Source organism: Nycticebus coucang, chromosome 7 (genome assembly GCF_027406575.1).
Source record: "Nycticebus coucang isolate mNycCou1 chromosome 7, mNycCou1.pri, whole genome shotgun sequence".
Taxonomy (NCBI): domain Eukaryota; kingdom Metazoa; phylum Chordata; class Mammalia; order Primates; family Lorisidae; genus Nycticebus; species Nycticebus coucang.
The window spans coordinates 34,216,682-34,244,443 of NC_069786.1; the positions used below are offsets into that span (position 1 = coordinate 34,216,682).

A 27,762-nucleotide genomic window follows, 5' to 3' on the forward strand; every position below is an offset into this window, starting at 1 on the left:
TATGTTGGGCAAAATTGTCATCAACAAAGCAAATACATTCAAAGGAATTGTGTATGTATGCACAGATTGGGTGTGTGTTGTAAAAGCTCAGTATTTACAGTATATAAAAAGCGCAAAAAAAAATCTCATGGAAAATAAAACTTTAAAGAAACAATGAGTATAGGTCATAAAGAGACCTCTGGGAAAAGTAGAATTTTAATGGTTAAGAAAACATATAAAAAATATGTTCACACCTCATAAATAGAACATAAAACGCACATGAAAACCAAAAAAAACCCTTTAATTCTTCATATATAAAATGGCAAAAGTTTAAAAGTTCATTAATTTTTGGATTGTAGTTTTTTCAATGGTATTGGAAAAGTTCAGATTCATATCTTGCTTGTAACTTAAAAAATGTAGTCTTTACACTATTGGTGGGACTGCAAACTAGTATAACCTTTATGGAATATTATATGGAGATACTTCAAAGAACTTAAAGTAGACCTACCATTTGGCCCAGCAATCCCACTTCTGGCATATACCCAAAGGAAAAACGGCCTTTTTACAGAAAGGACACGGGCACTTGAATGTCCATAGCAGCACAATTTACAATTGCAAAGATGTGGAAACAGCCCAAGTGGCCAACAATACATGGATGGATTAATAAAATGAGGACTATGCATACTGTGGAGCACAACTCAGTAATGAGAAAATGATGATCTAGTAACCTTTATGACAATTTACCAGGAACTGGAAACCATTCTTCTAAGGGAAACATCACAATAATAGACAAATCCACGTACTCAATGCCAAATGGGAATTCTTGGTTGAACACTGAAGTGCACATATGGAAGTAAAATGCAATGGAAATCAAGCAGGTGGTAGGAGATGGGTAAATTCACACCTATTGAATACAGTGCACAACTTCTGTGTAAAGGGCACACTCAAAACTTTGACTTAATCTGTACAAAAACTAAGCATATAAACAAAACATGTGTACCCCCTAACATTCTGAAATTTTAAAAAAATGTGGTCTTTATGAAAGTGATCTAAAAGTACTCAATCAAAATTAAATTTGAATACTCTTCAGTCTCGCACTTTCATTAAGTGGAATGTCTACACTATTATTAAAATTTCAATTATGCTTGTGCTTAAAACTGATCATGAAAGCATTGTTTTCAACAACAAAACAGAGCAAAAAAGAATGGTATTTTTCAGGGTCCACGATGCTAACTAGATGCTGGTTGCACAGCCTCTCCCATAGAAAGCATCCAAAGTACCAAGTAGACATTCACCTGCAGGTAGATCATCGGGCCCACCCTGCTCCTGCCTGAGCTCCTGGCAGTGGCTTGGGGATCAGCCTGTCCTAACATGTTCCAACACCTGCCTGGACTGTGACAACCATGGGAGAATAGGGAGATGCAGGAGAGCAGCAGTGTTCCCACTACTCTGACCTATACAGCAGACTTCTGGGAAACAACACAGAGTCCACTCTCCTACACCAGCAAGTTTTTGATTTATGGTTTAAAGGGTCTGTTCGGTTCACAGTGGGAGAGACAAGTGCAGAGAGGAAACTATAATAAGAGAGTTTCTGCATCCCAGAGCAGAAGCAGCACCAGAACCAGAGAAAGGATATGGATTGGCAGCCTCCCCTCCACCAATGCTGCAGAAGTTGCCTCCTCTGCTCTCAAGCATGAGCCTTTGGTGCAGGTGAGCTACAGAATGGCCAGATCTAGGCTGTGGTAGGGGGCAGAGGTGACCTCCTATTGTACTTTGCTCAGTGAGCTCTGGTTCTGCACCAAGGGTTCAGTTCATTTCTCTTCACAGGCTCCTGCATTGTTCCCAACCTGGCAATCTCAGTCACTGGGTCTCCATATCATCGGATCCACAGCAGTGCTCCCTAGAACCCACTTGGACCACAGCAGTCTTGGGAGACTAGACAGGCCAAGAGAACAATACACCAGAGGGCACCCTTAGGACAAAGGGCACCAGCTCTCTAGCATTCAGGGCCTTTTCTTCCAGCTCCCCTTTTCTGTCCACTGCTGCTAGGTAAGCAATGACTATTTCCACTCAGGCCTGGTGAGGTTTCTATGGGTGATGATTAAGTTAGGGAACATGGGAGTAACTTCCAGGCCTCTGACAGAGCACCTGTCACACCCAGGATTCCACAGAGCTTGGGGATTATTTTTTTCTCTTTAAAAAAGCCCCAGCAAGTGCCTTTGAGTGCCCCATGGACAAAAGCTCGTGCAGCTCCTGAGGAAGAGTCAGACTAGCAGTCCTCTCCCGGAGCTTCCTGTCTCTTCCCAGAGGAGCCTACTCTCCTGGGCATGACCACACCTCTCCTGCTGGAGCATTTCAGTCAAAGCCCATAGCTTCTAGGCCAACCTAGTAGCCCTGCACACAGCAGGTTAAGCTGCCTCTGCTACCTTTGCCATAGCTGGGTCAGGGTGGGAGCTGGCATCTGGGTGCTATAGTGTTCCCTTAGGACAGAGGCCACTGCCAATTTTGAGAGAGGGAGGTGTGAGCTGACTGCCTCTGCTGATCCCATCAAGAGGGGGGTCCCCTTCCTGTCATCTACTATTCTCCTGACATTCATCCAGAACATTCACCCCACATCTCATTATCACAGTTGTGCCTGTGCTCAGGAAGGCTTGAGGGCAAATTTGCCTCATTTACTCGATCTTTTAACACACTAGAATATGACTTCAATATCTCTTCCTTAAAATGCTGTTAGTTGTTAACTTGATATTCTGTTGTTTTCTCTTAATGTGCTGGCCATTCTGTCATCATTTTAATCTTGCTTTAGAGCATGGCTCTCTTCCTTCTTTACTTCCTTTCTACTCTCTTACTGGCTTCAAGGATATATCCTTTATACTTCAATGTGCATCTCTAGCCCAGTGATCTAAGATCTAGCCTTGAATTCTTGATATCTCACTTGGATCTTTCACAGCCATCACAGACTTAACAGGGTTAAAACTGAACCCAGGTTTTATTATCATCAGTATTCATTAAGTTCTGGAATCCAAAAATCTAGATCTAAGTCTAGAGTCTTTTTTATTTTAATTTCCATATTCAATGTGTAAACCTTTTGTGTTAAACTTCTGCCTAGCACCTTCCATCTCCTCTGAGACTACTATGGTGAAACTTTTCTCTAACTTGGAGAACAATAACTTCAAGTGGTCTTCTATTCTAACCTTTTCCTCATCAAAGCCATTCTCTATATAAAAAGCAAAATCATTATCCAACATATATATAATGGCATTATTTCCTGCTCATCTTTTAAGTTTTAGCTCATATCTTTTCTCTTTAAATGAACCTTTACTAATAATCTTATCCCATGATTTCTGATATTAGAATTTTTATTTCTTAGTCCATTATTTATTTCCTTCAATGTATTTTTTGAAATTGGAAATTTTTGTATTTATTTATTCTCCAGAATATAAACTCCATGAAGGCAAGATTTTGCTTATGATATTATTGTTTTTGTTAACTGATTTGAATGAACTCAGGTGACTACCCAAATTTTATGAAATAAAACGTTGAACTATTTGCTACAACTTGTATCCACATATGCATATGCTTCTTTGTGAGGGCATACACACATTTGTGTACCTGTGTATGTGTATGTGTGTGTGTGTGTGAGAGAGAGAGATACACACAGACTCGTGTATTGGTTATGAGGTCTATAACTAGGACTGCAATTAAAAACTGAAACCTGTTAAGGATAACTCAGTTGGATATTTTGCTAATTGTTTTTCAGGAGAAAAATGTTCTAATCAACTCTTTGAGTTATAATTATCAATGAATAAAATTATAAGTATGTTTTTTATGAACATTCTCTAAAAGAGAATATGCCAAAATGATACCTTATATTCATTTCTCAAAATAAAGTAAATCAGATAAGTCTGAGCATTTTTTCTGCTTAGTAATATTAGCTCTTTAGTGGCAAAAAAAAAAATGTGATCCGTGCTTTTAAAGTTATTTGCATTTTCAAAACATTGACCTACTTTATAGTAGTTGCTGTCATATACTTTTCTGCACAGCGTTTTTCCAGGTAGTATGTTCAATTGTTACATAATACTACGATAGTGTGCTGTGCCTGCTAAAATTCAAATTCAGAAGTCTCATTATGCTTTACATGTAGATTAAATCATGACAGTCTTTTAAGTTTCAAATTATTTAAATTTCTTAAAGGAAAAAAAATCCATCCATTTTGTACAGCCCTGGAGGTTGGAAAATCATAAGCATTTTAAACTATAAATAACTTAGTCTGTATTTGCAATGTAAATTCATAATCATAATTAGTATTCCAAGAATTTTGCAGATTACACAGGTGTATTCCCTTACAATTAAAAAAAAGAGGTTATATTGAATATTACCTACCTTTGGGATGAACTTCAGTTAACATTTAGTTTCCTGAATAATATTCTTCTGATTTTGAATACAATGTATTTCCTACTCTTTACAGAGATAAAAGCATTTCAATATTTTCATTATCTATGAACATGTTTTCAAGACATCCTGCTATCACATCCTGCTAATTCCTGTTCCTATTTCTGTGTATAAGAATGTGGTTCATTGATAATTGGGTTATAACTAAAGTATTCATAGCTTGATTAGTGTATTTAATTCTAGTTTGCCTTTGATTCAGATATAAAAATTAATGTCCATAATCACCCTTAGGAAAAATCTTGAGTTTTATTTTCCAAGAAGTGGGGGAGCTTTTAGTCTGTCTTATTTAATATTTTTGTCAAAACTTAGCAGATGAATTAGATGGCATGCTCACTAAACTCAGGGATGACAAAGGTTACTTTTAGAAGACCAAATGCTTCATATGGCAGAGTAATTCATAAAGGTAGAAAATCAATTCTTTCTATCCAACATAGATTTCAGAGGAATAAATGCAAAGTGTCCAGGTAATAACTAGACTTGTAATATGTCATACATATTTTGGTAATAATATATGTATATTATTTGGACAGGACTTCAGAAATTGTCTACTTCAATACTGCAGTTGTTCAGATGAGTAAGCTGAGATTCAAAGATATGACTTACTCTTACATTAATTACTTCAGCATTCACATTATTCATTAAATTAAGGTGGTAAGAATGGGTTTATTTAGTCACTGTAATATTGAGATATCAGGTTACAAAAAGATTTAGGAAAAAAATTAAAAAGGTTGTTTTTATTAGTATACTACTAAATTATTTCTTTTACTGATGTTTCCAGCTGGAATTGTTATGGAATTTGGCTTAGAATGCAGCACTGAAACTCATAGCTCAGAGGTTCTCCAAACTTATGAGTATGACATGGGCTCCTTGATAGAAAATGTAACCTTATTGTTACCCATTTTTCTTCCTAGTTAATTCTGTTAGTAATTATAGGTCTAAAAAACAGTGGAAAAAATACAGAAAGTCTATATAACACAAGTTATCATTATCATTAAAAGAGAAAAGACAGCACCTTCATATCCTATTCAAATAAGGCTAATCAATAGCTTTGCCATTAGATATGAAAAATTCTATAACATATTGATGAAATTAAAGATAAAAATATATAAAATATATACATATAGTCATATAATATTCAAATAAAAATATATGTACACATATTTCTGTGTATAAGAATAAAAGTTAGTTATCAAACATTGAATCAATTTTGCTCTGACCCACCATAAATACTGTTCATTAGAGAACCATCTATCCCCCCAGTGACAAAACTAAATAAAATCCAATAATGTTCTTTAAAAAATTAAACCAAAATTATGTAAAGATGTAAGTATGTTTGGCAACTGTAAAATCCAGCAAGTGATTTGCAAATACTATTTCATGTGCTAATGTGCAACTAACATCATCACAATAAACAGCATCACCATACTGTTACTAAAAAGCATCTAAGTAGAGTTCTTTTGAATCAAGAAATGTTGAACACTAATATATACTTTAGGTATAATTCATGTATGTTAATTATTAATTAGTTATATATCATTATATACATTTAATGTTAGTATAATGTAGTAATACATTGATCTAATCCTCACTAGAACCTCTTGAAACAGGGCACAGAGAAGCTAAATGCTAGTAAGCAACAGAAACAATATTTAAACTCAGGCACTGTAACTCCCTGGTATACACTCCTGGTTCATTAGCAACAGATGAAACACTAACATAAAAGCAATGTTTTCAACAAAGCAGGCTTTTGTTGTAGAGCTAAAGTCAGCAGTCACTATATATACCATAGAAATCTGGTATATATAGATTTCTACTCACTGCTAATTTATTCTAAACCTGAACTTGAGAGGTAAAATAACTTATTTTAAAACCAGCTTATTGCTTTCTACTACTGATAAAATTAAAATATGTTTCAGATTTGCATCCAACAGTATTTATGTTGTTCAAGTCTTTATGTTAGGTGCCAGAACAAAAAGGAGTACTTCCAGATAAGTAACTTTGATTCTTTTTAAATGCAAAGCTTCAGTTACATACTGCTGTGACAGCACTTGACTTTTTAGTTGTATGAGAACAAGCCAGGCCCCATAAAAATAAGTATTTATCTGTCATTTTCCTCCCAGGTTACTTCAAAATATAAAATACACAGTAGCTTGACATACCCTAAAACATAAAGCAATAATCTACAACCACAAATCCAAATAAATGTTTATTTTTCTCAAAAAGAATAACTATGACAATCAACATGTCCATCATAAATAAGCAAGCAATATTGCTTTCTATTTCCTAAAATATAGTTATCAGTAGTCAGAAGAAACGGTTACACTACTGAGTTGTTCCCTAGACCTAAAACAGAAGTATATTTCTCATATTCTTAAAAATGAAGCAATTTGCTCAACATTACATCTTTCTAAATAAAAATACAGTTAATGTTTCCCAAGCTCATATTATAATGAAATAGGCTTATGTTCATGTTATAAAGCACTAAGATATATAAAATGTTGTAGAAATGTTAGGTATCATTCATTCATAAGACATTCTTATACTGTATGTCTGAGGCAAATTTACTAAAACAAAAACAAAAAGTCATGCAACTATAATAAATTATATACAGCTATGAGAATAAATGATTAGGGAAATATTCAATTTCTATATGGGGAGAATATTGGGAGGAATAAATCAATATATTTATTATTATTATTAGACTCTGTAATAGATTTTTCTTTCAAAGGCAGGGGTGCCTAAATATTTCAATGTTATTTTAAATATTCAATGGCATTTACTTTAAATTTTCAATATTGTTTACTTACAATCAAGCCACTGTTCACTTGTCTTTTTTCTCTGCCATGGATTCTTTTATAGAAAATTCCTCCTGGATTAAACTGAGTACTCCAAATAATAATATCCCTTTGATAATACACATCCATGCCTGTTATTCTTGAATTATGTTCAATGTGAGAAATTTCTTGATGATCACCACTGTAGTTGAATGGATATACAAAACCCAGGATGTCAGTGTCATTAGCAATGTAGAGAACTTGATCTTCAGAGCCTGGAGGTTATTATGATAAAATACAAAAACAAAGTAAATTTCAACCAATGTAAAAGCCATTATTTATTGTACTTTTAAATTATCTTGAATTGTTATTCTAAATATAGTTTCTTCCTCAAAAATCAACCAAATTCATATTACCTTTTAGTCTTCATGACTTAGGATTTATGATACCCATTAATATAAGAATTTACAATAATTATAGATACAGGTTTTTCTAGTGCAAGTGTTCTTTATTACTAGAAATTAGGCATTTGTATATGTCCTTTTTATGAAGCAAGATTACTATTTGGCAAGTCTCAAAATACTGTGTTCTAAAGCAGGGGTCCTCAAACTATGGCCTGCAGGCCACATGTGGCCCACCAAGGACATTTATCTGGCCCACCAGGTGTTTTTGCCGCCCTGCCTGTCCTACTTAGCAGCCAACTCATCCCGGGCCGCAGTGTGCATGTGTGGAATGTGCACCAACTCTTCAACTCCGCTCCTTCTCTCTGTCTCTCCCCACCCCTCCTTCTCTCTGTCTCTCCCCACCAGGTGTTTTTGCCATCCTGCTTAGCAGCCCACTCGTCCTGGCCCACAGTGTGCATGTGTGGAATGTGCCCCACACTCTCTGACTCCATTCCTTCTCTCTGTCTCTCCCTGCCCTTCCTTCCCTCTGTCTCTTGACTACTCTTCTCAGTCTTTGGTTAATCAGAGCAGTCACCAGGTTGCCTGTGCAGAGCCTGCTGCTGCCTAGGACCGAGGTAAGAACAAGTTAAGATTTTCTTTTTTTTTGAAGTTAGGAGGTCTATTTTTTTTTTTTTTTGTATTGCAGTTATAATAGGGCCTTTTTTTTTTGCAGTTAAAGGAGGCCTTTTTTTTCTGAAGTTAGGAGGTCTTTTTTTTTTGCAGATAGGGGGCTCCTTTTTTTTTGAAGTTAGAAGAGACTTTTTTTTGAAGTTAGGAGAGCCCTTTTTTTAAGTTGGTTAGTTGGGAGTGTTTTCTAGGGTAGTTGCACCACAGTGATAACGCAAATAATCAGCGCTCAATGCTAATGCAAATTCTCAGTGCTCAGAGGTAATGCAAATGGTCAGAGCTCAGAGGTAATGCAAATAGTCAGTGTTCAGTGGTAATGATAATTGTAAGTGCTCAATGTTAATGCAAATTGTTAGCACTCAGTATTAATGCAAATTGTCAGCAGTCAGTGTTATCGCATGGGGCCCCCAAACTGGTAATCTGCCTAGGGCACCATGGGAACTTAATCTGGCTCTGCAGACAGCTGAGGAGTAGGAAACCCAATTCAACTGACAGTAAATGCATTTATATTCTGATTGCTATTCAGTTATGTATGATGTTGTATGTTGTGTGCTGTGTAAGCCCCGGTTCACACTATTGTGATCTCTGAGCAGTGCAAGTTCAGCCATATGCTTGTATGGCTGAACATGAATTAGATTCAGAAGAAAAAAGGCATACGTGCCTTCTTTTTCCTGAAGTGGAATCTGATTGCATGGGTCTTCTTACTCGATCAGATTCCTGTGTGAGTTCACAGATTGCAGTGCGGTTCGCACAGGGTAGTGTGAACAGGAAAGGTGGTGGAGGAACCGGCTCTGTGATCATGCCTGTTCCCACACCGCACCAGTGTGAGCCTGAGGTAAAAGCTGAGTTACAACCTGTGGGCACTGGTGAGACTGAAATGATGTGGACTGGCAAGGCTGCATTGATGGACACTGATCAGACTGCATTGATGGGCAGTGCAGTCTATATATGTTTCTGTGTGGGAAAGTTATTGCTGGTATATTGTTTTTGGAGCACTGTATATATATATATTGGTATTTTACAAATAGCAATTTGGAATCCCTAGGAAACAATGATATCAAGAAAGAGAAAAATTGACTTGGTGTGTAGGATATTCAAAGAACGGTGGACTTATAATTACTTTTTCAGGCAGTACAAGGAAAGAACTGTGTGTTTGATATGCCAGAATATAGTGTCTGTGTTCAAAGAATACAATTTGCGTCGACACTATCAAACTCAACGTAAAAATAAATATGATTGGTTGGTCATAGAAGTGAGAAAAGATAAAATATTAAAACTGAAATATACATTGACAACTCATCAAAATACTTTTGTGAAGCAGAAACAGCTAAATACTTTATCACTGTGAGCAAGTTTTCAAGTTGCCAAGCTAATAGCATGCACTGGCTGACCATGATTTATTTAGTACTTTGAGTCTTTCAGGACCCTTAATTACACAAAGGATTGAAGAAATAGGAGACAATTTGCATCAGCATTTGCAAAACTCCACAAAAAACTTTCCTATTTTTCCTTGGCACTTGACGAAAGTAATGATGTTGGTGATTCGGCACAACTTCTAATTTTTATTCGTGGGATGAATGACTATTTCAAAGTCACAGAAAAGCTTGCTGCACTGCAAAGCATCAAAAAAACAATTACAGGAAAGGATATCTATGAAAAGGTTTGCCAAACTGAATAGTTTAGAGCTGGACTGGGCAAAACTAGCCAGTGTGAAAATGATGGTGCTCCTAGCATGGTGAGGTCTAAGAAAGGAATAATTACTTGCATTAACCAAGAGATGGACAAACATAACCATTGTCATCCAATAGCCATACACTGCCTCATCCACAAACAAGTGCTGTATAGTAAATCACTGAAGTGGGATTCTGTTATGAAAACTGTGGTATCTTGTGTTAACTTCATTACAGGTAATGCACTAAACCACAGACAATTTCAAGAATTTCTGCCTGAGCTAAATGTTGCCTGTGAAAATGTTCTGTACCACACAGAAGTCCATTGGCAGAGTCAAGGGAGATTTTTGAAACATTTCTATGACTTACTTCCACAGATTACAGTTTTTCTGCTTTTAAAAAATAAAGAAGTACCAGAGCTCAATGATGCAGAATGGAAATGGCACCTTGCCTTTCTGACAGATGTAACAGAGCTACTCAACAGTTTCAATGTGCAACTTCAAGGAAAGGGGAAGCTCATCTGTGATATGCAATGTGAAAACATTTGAAGTAAAATTAGGCCTCCTCATCAAACAAGTGAAGGAGGTAAATTTCTGCCATCTCCCCACAACTCAAAATCTCTTAGCAGAAAATCCATTGGTTGCATTCCCAAATAAAACATGTGTGGATTCACTGGAAAAGTTGCAAAAGTTCCACTTTGAATTTAAAGAGCTTCATCTCCACAAACAAGACATACAGCTTTTCTGTAACCCATTTTCTATTGACATTGAAAATGTGGATACAATTGACCAGATGGAACTGGCTGAACTGCAGAATTGTGAATCTCCGATAGATGCATTCAAGTCACGCAGCCTTTCTAATTTCTATGCATCTCTCCCCTCTGAGACATATCCTCAGGAACCATGCACTCAAAAATGGCAACCATCTTTGGCAGCACTTATGTCTGTGAATAGACTTTTTCCAGACAGAAACATCTGAAATCTCCAACCAGATCTAGATTAACTGGTGACACTTACATCACTTGTTACAGCTAGCAGTGACAAATATGGAACTAGAACTGACCATCTCATTAGCCAAAAGCAGGCCCATAGTTCCCATTGAAATACTGGTAAGTTTGTTGATTTAACTTTACTTGTTCTTCATTTTAAATATTGCCTTTGTTCCCATTTTTTTTTTTTACTTCAAAATAAGATATGTTCAATGTGCATAGGAATTTGTTCATAGTTTTTTTTTTTTTACTATAGTCTGGCCCTCCAACGGTCTGAAGGACAGTGAACTGGCCCCTGGTTTAAAAAGTTTGAGGGGGCAGAGAAAAGATGGCTGACTGAAGCCAGCTTTCCATGGAGGCTCCTGTCCAGAAGGAGAGTTAAAGGACAGAAATTTAGCCAGTAACCTGGTGGATTAGAGCTGTACCAGGAGAGAAAGTTGAAGAATGCACATCAACCCCGCTGAGGTGAGCTGCGATCCCAAGGATACAAACAAAAGGTACAAAATCCATCACCAAGTGGACGGGAGTCCCCTCCCCCATGAGAATGGCTCCGAGTGCCCCACAAACAAACGAGCAGAGTTCAAAGGTCCTCCCACTACATGCCATGGGAGAGACCCTCTAAAAACTGGACCTACCTCCCCTAGTAGGGAGCTATGGCATTCTCCTGCCAGGCATAAAACTATATAAAACTGTATATATTCTCTACCTGCCATTCTGAGCTCCCAGCACTTCCCTCCACTCTCACTCTGAGGTTTTGAGGCCTCTCCCCCAGGAGTCCAGATTCTTGGGTAATTTCTCGAGGGGTGTGGACAGGGCCGGGACTGCAGCTGGTCAGTGCTGAATTCTGCGGCACGGGAGTGAGGAGAGGATGGTCAGCTGAGAGGGAACCACACCGGAAGAGCGGTGCCCTGAGGCGCATACCAGCAGCCATTTTTTGGCAACGATAGGGCTCACTCCCAGATATTCCAAGGCCACACCCAAGTCTCCCTGGGCAACCAGAGAAGGCCGGGCATCTTCTCAGGTGGCAACCACCACAAAACATATCTGGGACAGAAACGCAGGCCCCATGAGTAAAAGGTTTGCCTGAGGTGGTACTGGCCTGGGTGGAGCATGGGGACTAGATATTCCCAGGGTGGGGCTGACCCACAGGACTGCTTTACTGAGCCTAAGACTCACCCAGCCCTCAAGGAATCGTCAGTCTACAGACAAAGGAAGGCAGGAGGCCAGAACTGACAGCTAACTGAATACAAACCTGCAGGAGCAAAGACAGGGCCTGAGGCACAGGCTCTGGGAACTCAAAAATAGCTTCTCTTCTGCAGGGGAGTTTAGCAGGGACAGAAACAAATTCCTGCAAAGTTGTTCTGTTCTGTTCTGTCAGTAACATCAATCAGGGGCGGGGCTGGAACTGAGTGAACACCCCCCAGGCTCCATCAAGTGCCCAAGGTTGTCAGACCTCAACTGCCCCTCCTAGATAGAGGCAGAGTGCAGCGGCCTGGCTGAGCAGATATAGATTTACTTGTGATTCAGGCAGGTGCAAACCCCTGGAGTATCTGTTCACTACAGGCAACTGGGTCACAGCCCTGCGGGGGTATCAGTGACTGGGTGTGACAGAGGTGCAAGGTGGGGAAGGAGGCATCAACCTTCCCAGACTGATCTATCTGATGGGTGGATCCTCCTGACTTCACGGAGCACCGGAACAAGTCATATCTGAGTTGTCAACAGACCCCTGCGATCCAGTTGCCAGGGACCTTTTAAACTCTCCCACATGAGACAGGTGCTGAATGAGACAATTGATTTGGACCTTTTGAACTGAGCAAATCACCCAAGGTCTATTCAAGTGGTGCCCTGGAAGTATGGTGGTAGGAAGGTTTTATTTTCCTTTTCCAATTAATGCCTGTGGGGGGCGGGGTGACTTAATTTGTTGGTATTTCTCCACATCTGAGACTTCAACCCAGAGTAAATGTTTAACTAGGGTCGAACAGAGACCATTCCAAAATAAGACAGAACCACTTAGCCCCACTACACCAACCAGGTCCCCAGTTTCTCAGGCCATAGCACTATATAGGTCCTCGACAAAGCTCCAGGGGAAAAATCAAATGGTGTAAAACAATCATGGGGTGAAATCAGAGGAAAAACTCTGGTAACATGAATAACCAGAATAGATCAACCCCCCCAAGGAAAGATATGGCAGATGTAACTGAAGATCCCATTCATAAACAGCTGGCCAAGATGTCAGAAATCGAATTCAGACTTCGAATTGCAAACAAGATTAATAGAATGGAGGAAATATTGGAATTAGTGATTAGAGGATCAATTTAAAAGTCGGAATTAGAAATTTGAGGAGAAATTCAAAAGTTGTCTCAAGAATTTAACGAATTTAAAGACAAAACCACCAAAGATTTTGCCGCACTAAAGGAAGAATTTGCAGCCCTCAAACATCTGAAAAATACAGTAGAATCCCTCAGTAACAGAGTGGAGCAAGCAGAAAAAAGGATTTCTGACATTGAAGTCAAAGCCTTTCCACGCTCCCAAACTCAAGGAGAAATGGCGAGCAAAAACAGATCATTCTCTCAGAAAGCTCAGGAATAATTCAAAGAAGGTTAATATCCCCCTCATTGGAGTCCCTGAAAGTGATGAAGTGGCCTCGCTAGGCACTGAGGTCCTTCTCCTAGAAATTATGAAAGAGAATTTTCCAGACATGCCAAGAGATTCTGAAATTCAGATAGCAGACAGTTTCAGAACGCCAGCACGACTCAATCCATATAAGACATCCCCTAGGCATAAGACACCCCAGCATGACTCATCCACTAAAGTTAATATGAAGGAGAAAATTATGAAAGCAGCCAGATGTAAGAAAAACATTACCTACAAAGGGAATAATATTAGAATGACTGCAGATCTCTCTGCTGAAACTTTTCAAGCCAGAAGAAGGTGGTCATCGACTTTTAATCTCCTAAAGCAAAATAACTTTCAACCCTGGATCCTGTATCCAGATAAACTGAGTTTCATTTATGATGGAGAAATTAAATACTTTAATGACATTCATATGTTGAAGAAATTTGCCATAACCAAACCAGCTCTTCAGGATATTTTCAGACCTATCCTCCATAATGACCAGCCGAATCCTCTACCACAAAAGTAAACTCACTCAGAAACTTTTGATCAAACTCCAACTTCCACACTGGTGAAAGGATTAAAAATGTCCCCTGGACTATTGAAAAACTCATACCCAAAATTTTACCAGATGTATCAATATTCTCCATTAATGTGAATGGCTTAAACTGTCCTCTAAAAAGGCACAGGTTAGCTGAATGGATACAAAAACTCAGGCCAGATATTTGCTGCATACAAGAGTCACTTCTTACCTTAAAAGATAAATATAGACTCAGGGTGAAAGGATGGTTATCCATATTTCAGGCAAATGGTAATCAGAAAAAAGCAGGTGTCGCAATTCTATTTGCAGACATAATAGGCTTTAAACCAACAAAAGTAAGGAAGGATAAGAATGGTCACTTCATATTTGTTAAGGGTAATACTCAATATGATGAAATTTCAATTATTATTATTTATGCACCCGACCAGAATGCACCTCAATTTATAAGAGAAACTCTAACAAACATGAGCAACTTGATTTCCTCCAGCTCCATAATAGATGGAGACTTTAACACTCCCTTGGCAGTGTTGGATTGATCCTCCAATAAGGAGCTGAGCAAAGAAACTGTAGATTTAAACCTAACCATCCAACATTTGGATTTAGCAGACATCTACAGAACATTTCATCCCAACCTAACTGAATACACATTCTTGTCATCAGCCCACGGAACATACTCCAAAATTGATCACATCTTAGGTCACAAGTCCAACCTCAGTAAATTTAAAGGAATAGAAATTATTCCTTGCATCTTCTCAAACCACCATGGAATAAAAGTTGAACTCAGTAACAACGGGAATATGCATACTCATATAAAAACATGAAAGTTAAATAACCTTATGCTGATTGATAGCTGGGTTAGAGATGAGATTAAGAAGGAAATTACCAAATTTTTGGAACAAAATGACAATGAAGACACAAACTATCAGAACCTCTGGGATACCACAAAGGCAGTCCTAAGAGGGAAATTTATAGCACTGCAAGTCTTCCTCAAGAGAACAGAGAGGAAGTTAAAAACTTAATGGGACATCTCAAGCAACTGGAAAAGGAAGAACATTCCAACGCCAAACCCAGTAGAAGAAAAGAAATAACCAAAATTAGAACAGAATTAAATGCAATTGAAAACAAAAGAATTATACCAGAGATCAATAAATCAAAAAGTTGTTTTTTTGAAAAGGTCAATAAAAATAGATAAACCTTTGGCTAACCTAACCAGGAAAAAAAGATTAAAATCTCCAATCTTATCAATCAGAAACAACAAAGACAAAATAACAACAGACTCCTTAGAAATTCAAAAAATCCTTAATGAATATTACAAGAAACTTTATTCTCAGAAATATGAAAATCTGAAGGAAATTTACCAATACGTCACCATCCAAGACTTAACCAGAATCAAGTGGAAATTTTGAACAGGTTCATATCAAGTTCTGAAATAGCATCAACCGTACAAAATCTCTCTAAAAAGAAAAGCCCGGGACCGGATGGCTTCACCTCAGAATTTTACCAAACCTTTAAAGAGGAACTAGGACCTATATTACTCAACCTATTCCAAAATGTAGAAAGAGAAGGATGACTACTCAACACGTTCTATGAAGAAAACATCAGCCTGATCCCCAAACCAGGAAAAGACCCAACAAGAAAAGAAAATTATAGACCAATATCACTAATGAATATAGATGCTAAAATATTCAACAAAATCCTAACAAACAGAATCCAGCAACACATCAAACAAATTATACATCATGACCAAATGAGTTTTATCCCAGGATCTCAAGGCTGGTTCAATATATGTAAATGTGTAAGTATAATTCAGCACATAAACAAATTAAAAAACAAAGACCATATGATTCTCTCAATTGATGCAGAAAAGCTTTGGATAATATCCAGCATCCATTCATGATCAGAACACTTAAGAAAATTGGTATAGAAGGGACATTTCTTAAACTGATAGAGGCCATCTACAGCAAATCCACAGCCAATATAGTATTAAATGGAGTTAAATTGAAATCATTTCCACTGAGATCAGGAACCAGACAAGGCTGCCCTTTGTCTCCACTGCTCTTTAACATTGTAATGGAAGTTTTAACCACTGGAATTAGGGAAGAAAAGGCAATCAAGGGTATCCATATAGGGTCAGTAGAGATCAAACTTTCACTCTTCGCAGATAATATGATTGTGTATCTGGAAAACACCAGGGATTCTACTACAAAACTCTTAGAAGTGATCAAGGAATACAGTGTCTTGATTACAAAAATAGCAGTGTCTCAGATTACAAAATCAACATTCATAAATCGGTAGCCTTTATTATACCAATAATAGTCAAGGTGAAAAAACAGTTAAGGACTCTATTCCATTCACAGTAGTGCCAAAGAAGATGAAATATTTGGGAGTTTATCTAACAAAGGATGTGAAAAATCTCTATAAAGAGAACTATAAACTCTAAGAAAAGAAAGAGCTGAAAATGTTAACAAATGGATAAATATACCATGGTCACGGCTGGGAAGAATCAACATTGTTAAAATGTCCATACTACCCAAAGCAATGTACAATTTTAATGCAATCCTTATTAAAGCTCCACTGTCATATTTAAAGATCTTGAAAAAATAATACTTCATTTTATATGGAATCAGAAAAAAACCTCAAATAGCCAAGACATTACTCAGAAATAAAAACAAAGTAGGAGAAATCACGCTACCAGACTTCAGACTATACTACAAATCAATAGTGATCAAAACAGCATGGTACTGGCACAAAAACAGAGAAGTAGATGTGTGGAACAAAACAGAGAACCAAGAGATGAATCCAGCTACTTACCGTTATTTGATTTTGACAAGCTAATTAAAAACATTCGGTGGGGGAAAAGATTCCCTATTTAACAAATGGTGCTGGGTGAACTGGCTGGCAACCTGTAGAAGACTGAAACTGGACCCACACCTTTCACTGTTAACTAAGATTGACTCTCACCGGATTAAAATTTTAAACTTAAGACATGAAACTATAAAAATAGTAGAAGAGAGTGCAGGGAAAACCCTTGAAGAAATTGGTCTGGGAGAGTATTTTATGAGGAGGACCCCTTGGACAATTGAAGCATCATCAAAAATACACTACTGGGACCTGATCAAACTAAAAACTTCTGCACAGCCAAGAGCACTGTAAGTAAAGCAAGCTGACAGCCCTCAGAATGGGAGAATATATTTGCAGGCTATGTTTCCCACAAAGTTTTAATAACCAGAATTCACAGAGAACTCAAACATACAAGCAAGAAAAGAACAAGGGATCCCATTGCAGGCTGGGCAAGGGACTTGAAGAGAAACTTCTTTGAAGAAGACAGGCGTATGGCCTACAGACTTAAGAAGAAAATGCTCATCATCTTTAATCATCAGAGAAATGCAAATCAAAACTACTTTGAGATATCATCTAACTCCAGTAAGATAAGCCCATATCACAATATCCCAATACCAGAGATGTTGGCGTGGATGTAGAGAAAAGGGAACAGTTCTATACTGCTGGTGGGAATGCAAATTAATACATTCATTTTGTAAAGATATTTGGAGAACACTTAAGAGATCTAAAAATAGATCTGCCTTTCAATCCTATAATTCCTCTACTAGGTATATACCCAGAAGACCAAAAATCACATTATGACAAAGATATTTGTACCAGAATGTTTATTGCAGCCCAATTCATAATTGCTAAGTTACGGAAAAAGCCCAAGTGCCCATCGATCCACAAATGGATTAATAAATTGAGGTATATATACACCATGGAATATTATGCAGCCTTAAAGAAAGATGGAGACTTTACCTCTTTCATGTTTACATGGATGGAGCTGGAACATATTCTTCTTAGTAAAGTATCTCAAGAAAAGAAGAAAAAGTATCCAATGTACTCAGCCCTACAATGAAACTAATTCATGACTTTCACATGAAAGCTATAACCCAGTTATAATCTAAGACTTGGATGAAGTGGGAAAGGGAGAGGAGGGAGGGGGAGGTGGATGGAGGGAGGGTGACTGGTGGGATTACACCTGCAGTGCATCTTACAAGGGCACATGTGAAACTTAGTAAATGTAGAATATAAATGTCTTAACACAATAACTAAGAAAATGCCAGGAAGGCTATGTTAACCAGTGTGATGAAAATGTGTCCAACGGTCTATAAAACCAGTGTATGGTGACCCATGATTGCATTAATGTACACAGCTATGATTCAATAATAATAAAAAAAAGGTTTGAGGACCCCTGTTCTAAGTACTTTGATTCTCAATATTCAGATGCTATATCGCATATTCATCAAGCCTCAAAAGTTTCTGAGCATTTATTTATGTGCCTTAGTGATCATTACCTTGTGCTAAGAAATAAAAAATTAAGACATAAGAAGTCTCCTTCCTGTATCCATTTATTTTAAATGCTTTGCTAAATTTTATTACATAAAGAATCAGTATTGATCACACTAAAATTCCATAACCTGTCATTATCTAGAATCCTGATACGTGGAATACTCTGTCCTAAAATCTTGACACCTATTTCAAAATATGAAAGTCATATTGATACTGACAAGTAAAATCCTAAAGAAAATCCTGAAAATACTAACTGAATTATTAACTAAACCCTAAACACAGATTGAGCAAACCTATATCGATTCCCAAAATAAGTAAAATCACTCCTACTGGGGAGTAGTTTAGCTCTATTGTCTTAAGAGCTGTCTCTTAGTGAATGTTAACTGTGTGTTAAAGACTATATTGTCTTCCATAATTTATTCTCACTTCTTACAACAACTAAAAAAAGTACGTATTATCCCTATTTTACAGACGAGGAACTGAGGCTCAGAGAGTTTAATGACTTCCCTAAGGCTACATAGTCTGAAAGGTCCAAGTACATCTCGCACCATAGTCCACACTTGATATCATGCTGTTTTGCTATGGTAATAACATTTTTATAAAAAATATCCAATCATATCTTGTGGCTAACAATATTAAAGTTAGTATATTATTTATTAAAAATATATGAGCATTAAAATCCATGCCCATAAAAGCCCCAAACCCATGTATGTCATTTAATCTTTTTAAAAAAATGATATTGGTAAGTGGAGGAGTTCCAAATTTGAAAGCATAATTTTGCTTTAAAACCTTAAGGCTCCTTACTCAAACTTGCATTCTCCTTATAATGCTAACCTTTGACTTTTAATTTTTATCCCAATAGTGTAATAATTTCTTAGAAACACTTACAGCAGATAATAAAGAGAGATATTTTATACTCTTTCCCACTGGCTTTTACCCCTTCTGACAGGTTGTTTCAAACATGAAGTGATTTTAACAGGAATCATGTATTTAATAGTCATTTCTATAAACCATCCCAGATGTGATTATGGATGATAACAAATGTACCGATCAATTTAATCAACATTAAAAAGTTATTTATTCTATATTATTAAGCATGAATCTATTGCTAAAACTCAACATAAAATATTTTTCCCATGAAAACATTTACAACAAAATTTTAATAGCATCTGCAATAATGGTATAACCTTACCTTTTGCTATGCAGGTGTTATTTCTTTCTTGAAAATTCTGGTCACACACACATTTATATGACCCTTCTACATTTATACATTGGTGGGAACATGTGCCAAATACCAAACATTCATTAACGTCTAAAAAAGAGAGGGAGAGAGTTCAAAATAGCATCATTATGCATCCAATTCACACTATTATTCTTTCCATTTTCCAAAAAAAGCCAAATTTACTTTTATTACTTTAACTTCTTATTCCTATATCTTTCATTTCTCCTTCAAATATTAAGTCTGTGATTTAGTGAGTTTTTTTTTTTCACTTCTTGAGTCATATATGAAGAGACTAAAAGGAAGGGCTGTACTGAGGCTATGTGAATTAAACAAACAAAAACTGTATACCTCTATAGAAATAAATGTATTAAAATGATAAAATCACAAGGAATATTTTGTAGCTTGGCATACAACTCTAATTTTGACCTTAAGCAAAGCTGGGATTTAGGTTGGGTGATTCTGGTGAATTACCTATTTTCTCCTCTTATTTTGCATTTAAAAAGCATAATTCCTTTGTCCCCTTTATCACTTACAGTTGCCTTAATTACGGAATAAATCTGTGAGATAAATTTGTCTCTTGAACTAGGGAATTTAAGGATCAGCACAGTAATAATAACTGTATTCTATTTAGTACACGATAATGTTGTAAGGGCTCAGTGATATAGATAGGAACTTTCCCAGTGACAACTGTAAATAAAAAAGCCAAGGCTTAAACTCAGGTTTTCTGATTCTATTGTCCCCACTCTGATAGCTTGCCCATGGCAAACTTCAGCATTCTCATGGCAACTCATCTTGGTGTTTAATTAAAATATCGGGTAAGAAATACAAAAATTGTATTTACTTGTTTTTAATAATTATTTTACAGTGATAAGGTAAAATGCATTTTTACTAGCACTTAACCACCAGAATTACAAAAAATATTTCTGCTTTTCCAGCACCTGTGACTGGACTGGGACTTATTTGTTATGGATTCCCTTTGGTATGAAATTCAAATAGGCAAAGGTTTTCGTGTTTTTTTTTTTTTCTTTCTTTCTGTTCTTTCTTTTCTTTTCTTTCTTTTTTTTTTTTTTTAGACAGAGGCTTACTTGGTCATCCTTGGTAGAGTGCCATGGCCTTTTAGCTCAAAGCAACCTCAAACTTGGGTTCAAGTGATTCTTTGCCTCAACCTCACACCAAGCTGGGACTACAGGAGCCCACCACAATGCCAGAGTATTTTTTAGACATAGGACTTCACAGGTCCCTATAATAGCCAGAATTACCATTTTTGCTCATTTCTACAATAAGGTCTGGATCACAAACTTTTGAAGAGGAAGGGGGAAGCCCACACATGCCTAGTACCCAGAACAATGTTCCATGCTCAGCAATTGTTAACCTCTTTCTACTTTTCTTCTGTTCTTTGCTTTGATTTTTTCATTCCTTCAGATACTTCAATTGAAGTGCCTAGGCTTGAACATCAAATTGAAATTTCTCATGCATTTTTGAAACACATAAGTGAAGGGCACAAAGAAATTTAAATTTTGGTATTACAAAATCCATGTAATATCTTTCCCCTCTCTATGCCAAGTCAAAATTACTTTCTATTATCAAAAGCTCATGTATTTAAATGGAGATGTCAATTTTATTAGGCACAGAAGTTACTCATTTGCACAAAAAAAGTATATGAAAAGAGTGGATTTATAGTAATTTTAAATGAAGACTGTAGCTTGAATGTTGTATTTGCTGTGGGATAATTAAAACTTAAGAAAAGTCTGAGAATAGAATTTCTAAATTTAGTAAATAAATATTAGCAAATTAATGCTATTGGAATTAAAATCTTGAATAAATTATATGTGTATGCTTATATGTAATTGGTAGACAGTATCAGGGAAAAGAAATACTATAGTTGTGAGAAATAATTTGTATTTTATTGAAAGAAAAAACCTAAGTTGTCAGCTTTCAGTGTTTCCTACTAAGAGAGGAAGAAAATGTCATAAATAACCCAAATAAGTACATAACTCAAAATGTACCTAAATATGATATGACTACTTACCTTTTGGGTAAGCATGACTAATTTATTTTAATAATTCTATTTTGATTGACACAACGTAAAATCATTTTTCTTTACCCAAGACTATAGTAAAGAACCAGTACAGATACAGACTAATTGGGGAAAGTATGTTATGACTTGAACTTAGCCTGGATAAGCCAGACTAACAATTGTAAGTTTGGCTCTAATCATAATAAGAGATGAATAAGAATATAAATATTGATTTTATGGGAGAAATTTGCAGAAGTGTGTATGTGTCTGTATTTCATGGCTCTATAGTTAAAGCTTTAATATAAATTAAATTGACTTACTATGAAATTCTGGGTACTATACATCCTCATTTTAAAAATTATCTCAAGTAAGTTGAAAGAGATTTATTTAGATCCTGACTTTGAATGTTTAAAGACACATTATAACAAATTGTTTAAAACATGGTGTTAGTGGGTGGCGCCTGTGGCTCAAAGGAGTAGGGTGCCGGCCCCATATACCAGAGGTAGTGGGTTCATCCTGGCCCCGGCCAAAAAAAAAACAAAAAAACAAATAAAAATACATGGTTTTACGACAAAAGCCCACAATTCTCAAAATGTGAATTACCTATTCCAGTATCACATATTCCACACTCAAGGGAAATGGGTCATCATAAACCTATTCTTTCATGAAAGGAGTCTAATTTTCCAATAGTTTCTGAACCAGCAATTTCATTATTTGCATTTCAAAACAAAATTGTAACAACAGAATTGAAATTCCTGCAGGTCTGAATTTGTCATAGAAAAGCCTTTGTAGCCTCAGTGTTGGTTAGCTTAGCTGTACAAACAAACAAGCTCTTGACCCTAGAGACTTTAACTTTCATAAGTGAAATGGTATCCTGTAGATACACACTATTTTGATGAAAATCAATCCCCTGTCATCTCACAATTTTAGTCTTGGGAGTCTTTTTATAACCCAAAGATTTAAGAGCAAGCTGTTGAGAAAATGTACTCTACCTTCACATTGTCTGTTTTTCATGTTTCTCTGAAATCCAGGCTTACAGTGACAGAAAACAGATGTTTTTATTTGATTACAATATGCATCATCTCCACATGGATTCACATTATCTTCACAGGTAAATTCAGTGGATGCTAGGATTTAAAAATATAATTAAAACTAACATAATTCTAATTCCTAATGTGGGAGCTTACTTTTTTAAAAAAATTGAAATGATATTCCTTATTCCATAGATAACTCTTTTTGGATGTGTAATGGTATGGTCTACTTTCTATATAAGCACTCATTCCTTTTAAGAGTATAGAAATAGATTAGAAACTGAACTTATTTACATTAAATATAGGTTAGAACAAGCTGCCAACAGCTGATATTTATAGCTGTTGTCAAGTATACTACTTTCTAAAAGACGTTAAAAATCAATGATTCTAATGACAGGGTATCTTTACAATGTTACCATGTATGAGTACTGTATCTTTTTCTAAAAACCAAAGCATTTTCTATTATCTATCCGGAGACAGGGCCAATTATTGCTCACTTAATCTTAACATTTATGAGCTCAAACCAGGTCATTACTTTGCTCAAATGGGTAGGTTAAATTCACAGTTTTAAATTTATTTTAGTCTAAACAGACATATGAAAAGAAACACTTGAGTGTGTAACATGATCCAATGGATTGTTTCTAGTGGCAAGACTATTAGAACAAAGAGTTCCTTGTCATTTTCAGTGTAGTAGTTGCAATTTTATTGATTTCTTTCTCATTCAAGAAAACATTTTAGAATGCATATAAATGACAGGAGCATTATTATAGGAATAACAGTACATTATCTCTAAGTTACTTAAGAAAATCATATTTTCAAGAAACATAAGCATTTTCATTATTAGAACTGTAACCATTATTAATCCCCACTGATTCAAATGTTTTACAATTAATTAAAATTCATCAGGGGAATGATACCATCGTTTAGATATATGTGCCACATTCTTGCAGGCCTAGCTCATCAGTCTGTGAGGAACAACTCTGTGCATAAATGAGAAAAAATAAAAAATATAAGAATAGAAAATATTTTATGGGTTTTGTAAGCAATCTGAATTTAGTATCATAAATTGAATTATTTTTCATTACTATGGAAAATCAAACATCAAGAATTAGTTAAAAACCAAAGTATTAGCAAAAAGGATCTACTATTCAGGCATTATAGTACTCTAAATATCTTTATAAGATAAACAATAGATAAATTTAAAAATTTCAAACAGTGAGAAATTATTAAGACCTTTACCATCATTCAACCAAATACCATTATTTATAAAATTCAAAAATACTTAATTTAAACACCTATGGTATTTTTTTTTTGAGACAGAATCGTACTTTGTAGCCCCAGGTTAGAGTGCTCTGAAATCATAGCTCCAAGCAACCTCGAACTCCTGGCTTAAGGATCCTCTTCCTTCAACCTTCCAAGTAGCTGGGACTACGGGCATATGCAACCATGACTGGCTAGTTTTTTTACTTTTGTGGGGGAGGATTGGGGAGAGGAGACAAGGTCTCATTCTTGCTCAGACTGGTCTCCAACTCCTGAGTTCAGGCAATCCACCCACCTTTGTCTCCCATAGTGCTAGGATTATAGGCATGAGGCGCAGTGCCCGGCCTACAGTAAAACATTAAAGGATATAGATTTCTTTGCTGACATCAAAGTCTGTATTTGAATATTGAATTCCAGATTCAGCTCTAATAAGGATACTCATTACAAAATCAATCTTTACCTACCTCATATTTTCTGAAATTAAGTAATGTTTTAAGGTTGCTTTGGCAAAAGCTTACATAAGAATGCATCACTTAATCATGTCTTAAAGAGCAATCTGTCCATCAAATAGTAAAGAAAGTCTTAGCTATGTTTAAGCAGAAATTAGACTTGTATGTCACTATACTCACGTGGTCTGCAGCCTTGTTCATCTGAACCATCTCCACAGTCATCAAGTTGATCACATTGGAGGTCCATGGGGATACAATTTTTATTACTACAAGCAAACTCATCCTTTTTACAAGTCCTTGCTTTGTATGTAAGCTTACCTATAGAGTCATTTAAAAAATGATTAGTGCCTCATAAAATGAAAATAAATGTATTGAGCAAATAATATCTTCAAAATCTTACTAAGTGTTGTGAAAAACATGGGCCCACATCCTTTACTTGAAGTTTTTAAGGCCAAATGAAAAGAATTCTGAAATGTTTGGATTTTATAAAATGACATTTACCCTATAGCAAATAACACCATATTTCTATAGAAAAATGTCTCAATATTCACCATGGTGGGGATACTTTAGGATTTTCTTTTAAGCGATATAAACGTCTCAGAGGAAGTCATGTCAAATTTTGTCTTTAAATGATTTTGCTGTATATTTAAGTAAAACTATTTATGTTAAAAGCTTTCAAATTTCAGAATGGTGAGACAGGGATTGTGTACACATAAAAAATGATGTCTGTAAGCCCTCTCCTTTTAAGACACTTAACATTTTTAAACCGCTATGTTGTTTCTTTCATGTAATTAGGATTTTTTGGAATGAAGTGCCTAGAGCAGACTCTGGATCTCCTTTGCAAGTGAAATATTAATAAATTATTTTTGTACACTGTCTGAAGAAAAAGTACCTAAAGAAATCCCCTCAGACATCCACATAAAAATGTATTTTTTAAATTATTTGAGCCTAAATCATTATAATATAGTATAATATAGAATCATGTAGTATAATATCTTGTAGCAGTAACTGAATTAATTCTTTATTCAGCAAGTTTACCACTACAGCCATCTTCATCTGAGTTGTCCCCGCAGTCATCAATACCATTGCACATTTGTTCCGACTGCAGGCATATTCTGTTATTTCTGCATCTGTGAGGTCTTGTGGGTGGGCAAAGAAATTTGACTGAGAAAAAAAAGAAAGAAAAGCATCTCATTTGGGTACACTGATTTATGAATAATGTCCTTCCCTTGTCTGTCTTTCTTTTTTCCTTTTAAAATCCATTATATAGCTTTTTAAAATATGTTTTGTTATGAAAATTTCATGCAAGCAGATTAGAAAACTGTGTAATAATGGAAGCTTATGATCCTAGTTATTTATATTAACTACATAAAAGAGTACAAAGCTGAGGATCTTAAATAAAGTAAGAAAGAGCCAAACTTCATGATTCCATTTCCAGATGCCTTGCCCGAGCTGACCTCACTTGGTGTACCAAATTAATTTATGCTTACAATTTATACAACATGGCAGGATACTTAGTTATCCCAAAGAGCAATTTCACACAGCATAGACGCTGAGCAAGCATATGTTTGTTACAGACCTCGGATTCAAAGTAGGTTATTCAGTGAAAAAACAAAATTTCCAACAATATTATAGCTAGTATCTTATTTTCTGTAAACAAAAGTTTAGATATGCATTTGAGGCATGTTAGCGCTTTTGGTTATTCATTTTTAACGCGCGCGCGTGTGTGTGTGTGTGTGTGTGTGTGTGTATGACACTTAAAGAGACAACAATCTTATACATATGACCCCAAAAGCTTATACATGTGACCCCTCTATCACTATCTCATCCGAGACGTCTATCATAAGACAGGAAACATCTGTGCTTAGTCTTATCCTTTCATGTAGAATTCTCCAAAACTCTGTCCATGGTCATCTACGTTCTTACTCTTGGATTCTTTCCTTAGACATTTCATCCATGCTTATTGATTAACTTGCCATTACATCCTGTAACCTGCCATTACATCTCACAATTGATTATGGGACATCCACTTAGGAATGTCAAATGTTCAGTTCTTTATAATTTTCTCCACTCTTTTCCCTCAACATTAGCTTTGTCTTATTTCCATAGTTCATTTAGTGTCGCATTATGGCCAGAAGTCTGGGATTATTCTCAAAGCATCCTTTTCATTTACTACCAATTCTGAGTAGTCACCAAGTGCTCTTGATATTTTCCCTAAACTTGCTCACTTTAGACCACCCTTACCAGTTACAATCACAATAGCTCAGCTCTTCATTATCTTTTACAGAAAGGTATAAAGTGTCTCCAGTTTTACTCTCCATCATCAAATCCTCAAAAAATCTATGTGAAAAATCAATCTAACATGTTAATCTGATCGAATCTTCTATATTATCCATTGCCTTGAGAATATAATTTAAGATATTCTGCCTGGCCTAAAAGACTTGTCATTATCTTGTGCAAACCATCCTATAGACTCATCCCTTGTTCCTCTTAATAACATCCTAGCAATTCTACTTTATTACAGCTCTTTAAATTTGCTACACTCTGTGCCTGACCTCCTTGCTTTAACTGAAATCTTGTTCTTTTTCCAAATATACTCCCACTTAAGTGTTCTAGGAATGTCTCTTCTTTTACTCAAGCCTCATATTATCTCATGTTTGAAAACATCCTAGTTTTCTATCTTAGCTTCTAGAACTTTATTACCACATCTTCACATTCTAGTTTCCAAATAAAACCAAATACTATTATTTTGAGAGATAGGCACTTGATTTTATTGCTATCTTGTTGATATTTTCTCAGCAACCTCATGAACATCACCTCTTCCCAAATTCACTGAACTTTATAGCACCTCCAGTCAAAGTGTTTTTTTTTTTCCTCCATTCAAATTCATTCCAGCATCTTAGATGAGTGCAACATTCACATGAACAAACCAACCAATAACTGGGCTTCCTAGCTCTTTGAGTTTCTTACATCCGATATTCTTTTACTATTATCCATTTCTGTCATCACTTTCCTAGGTTGTAGATGATAGCAGATTTCAATAAATTTCTCTTTTTGATGCAGCCAGTGACAAATAAGCACTGTTACTTGCAAATAAGAACACTAACTGATACACATGGCTGCATCATGGAATTGCTATTACAATTATTTTATTTGTTAAACCACTAACTTAAGTGCCCCATATTTTGACCACAATCTTCTATCTTTTAAGATTTTTAATTCAATTAGCATTATTATAAACCTTCAGGTAGATCTGAACCTCTAGTCTAGCCCATTGATACCACTATCATTTCCCCATTCACCAATGATTTTTTTTTGTCTTTACTTCCCTCCCTACTAATATTTATGGGTAACCTATAAC

At 36.0% G+C, this 27,762-nt stretch overlaps 1 protein-coding gene across 1 annotated transcript in view; it reads right to left on the reverse strand.

Annotated features, from left to right (window-relative positions):
• The window catches only part of LRP1B (LDL receptor related protein 1B), a 2,318,354-nt gene that overhangs the window by 153,168 nt on the left and 2,137,424 nt on the right, over positions 1 to 27,762 (reverse strand). Inside the window, exons 73-77 of the mRNA XM_053597274.1 lie at positions 25,440 to 25,565; positions 24,582 to 24,719; positions 22,654 to 22,788; positions 19,615 to 19,734; positions 7,239 to 7,480 (exon numbers count right to left, since the gene is read on the reverse strand). Coding sequence (XP_053453249.1) covers positions 7,239 to 7,480; positions 19,615 to 19,734; positions 22,654 to 22,788; positions 24,582 to 24,719; positions 25,440 to 25,565 — 761 coding nt within the window. The remainder of the gene's footprint in view (positions 1 to 7,238; positions 7,481 to 19,614; positions 19,735 to 22,653; positions 22,789 to 24,581; positions 24,720 to 25,439; positions 25,566 to 27,762) is intronic.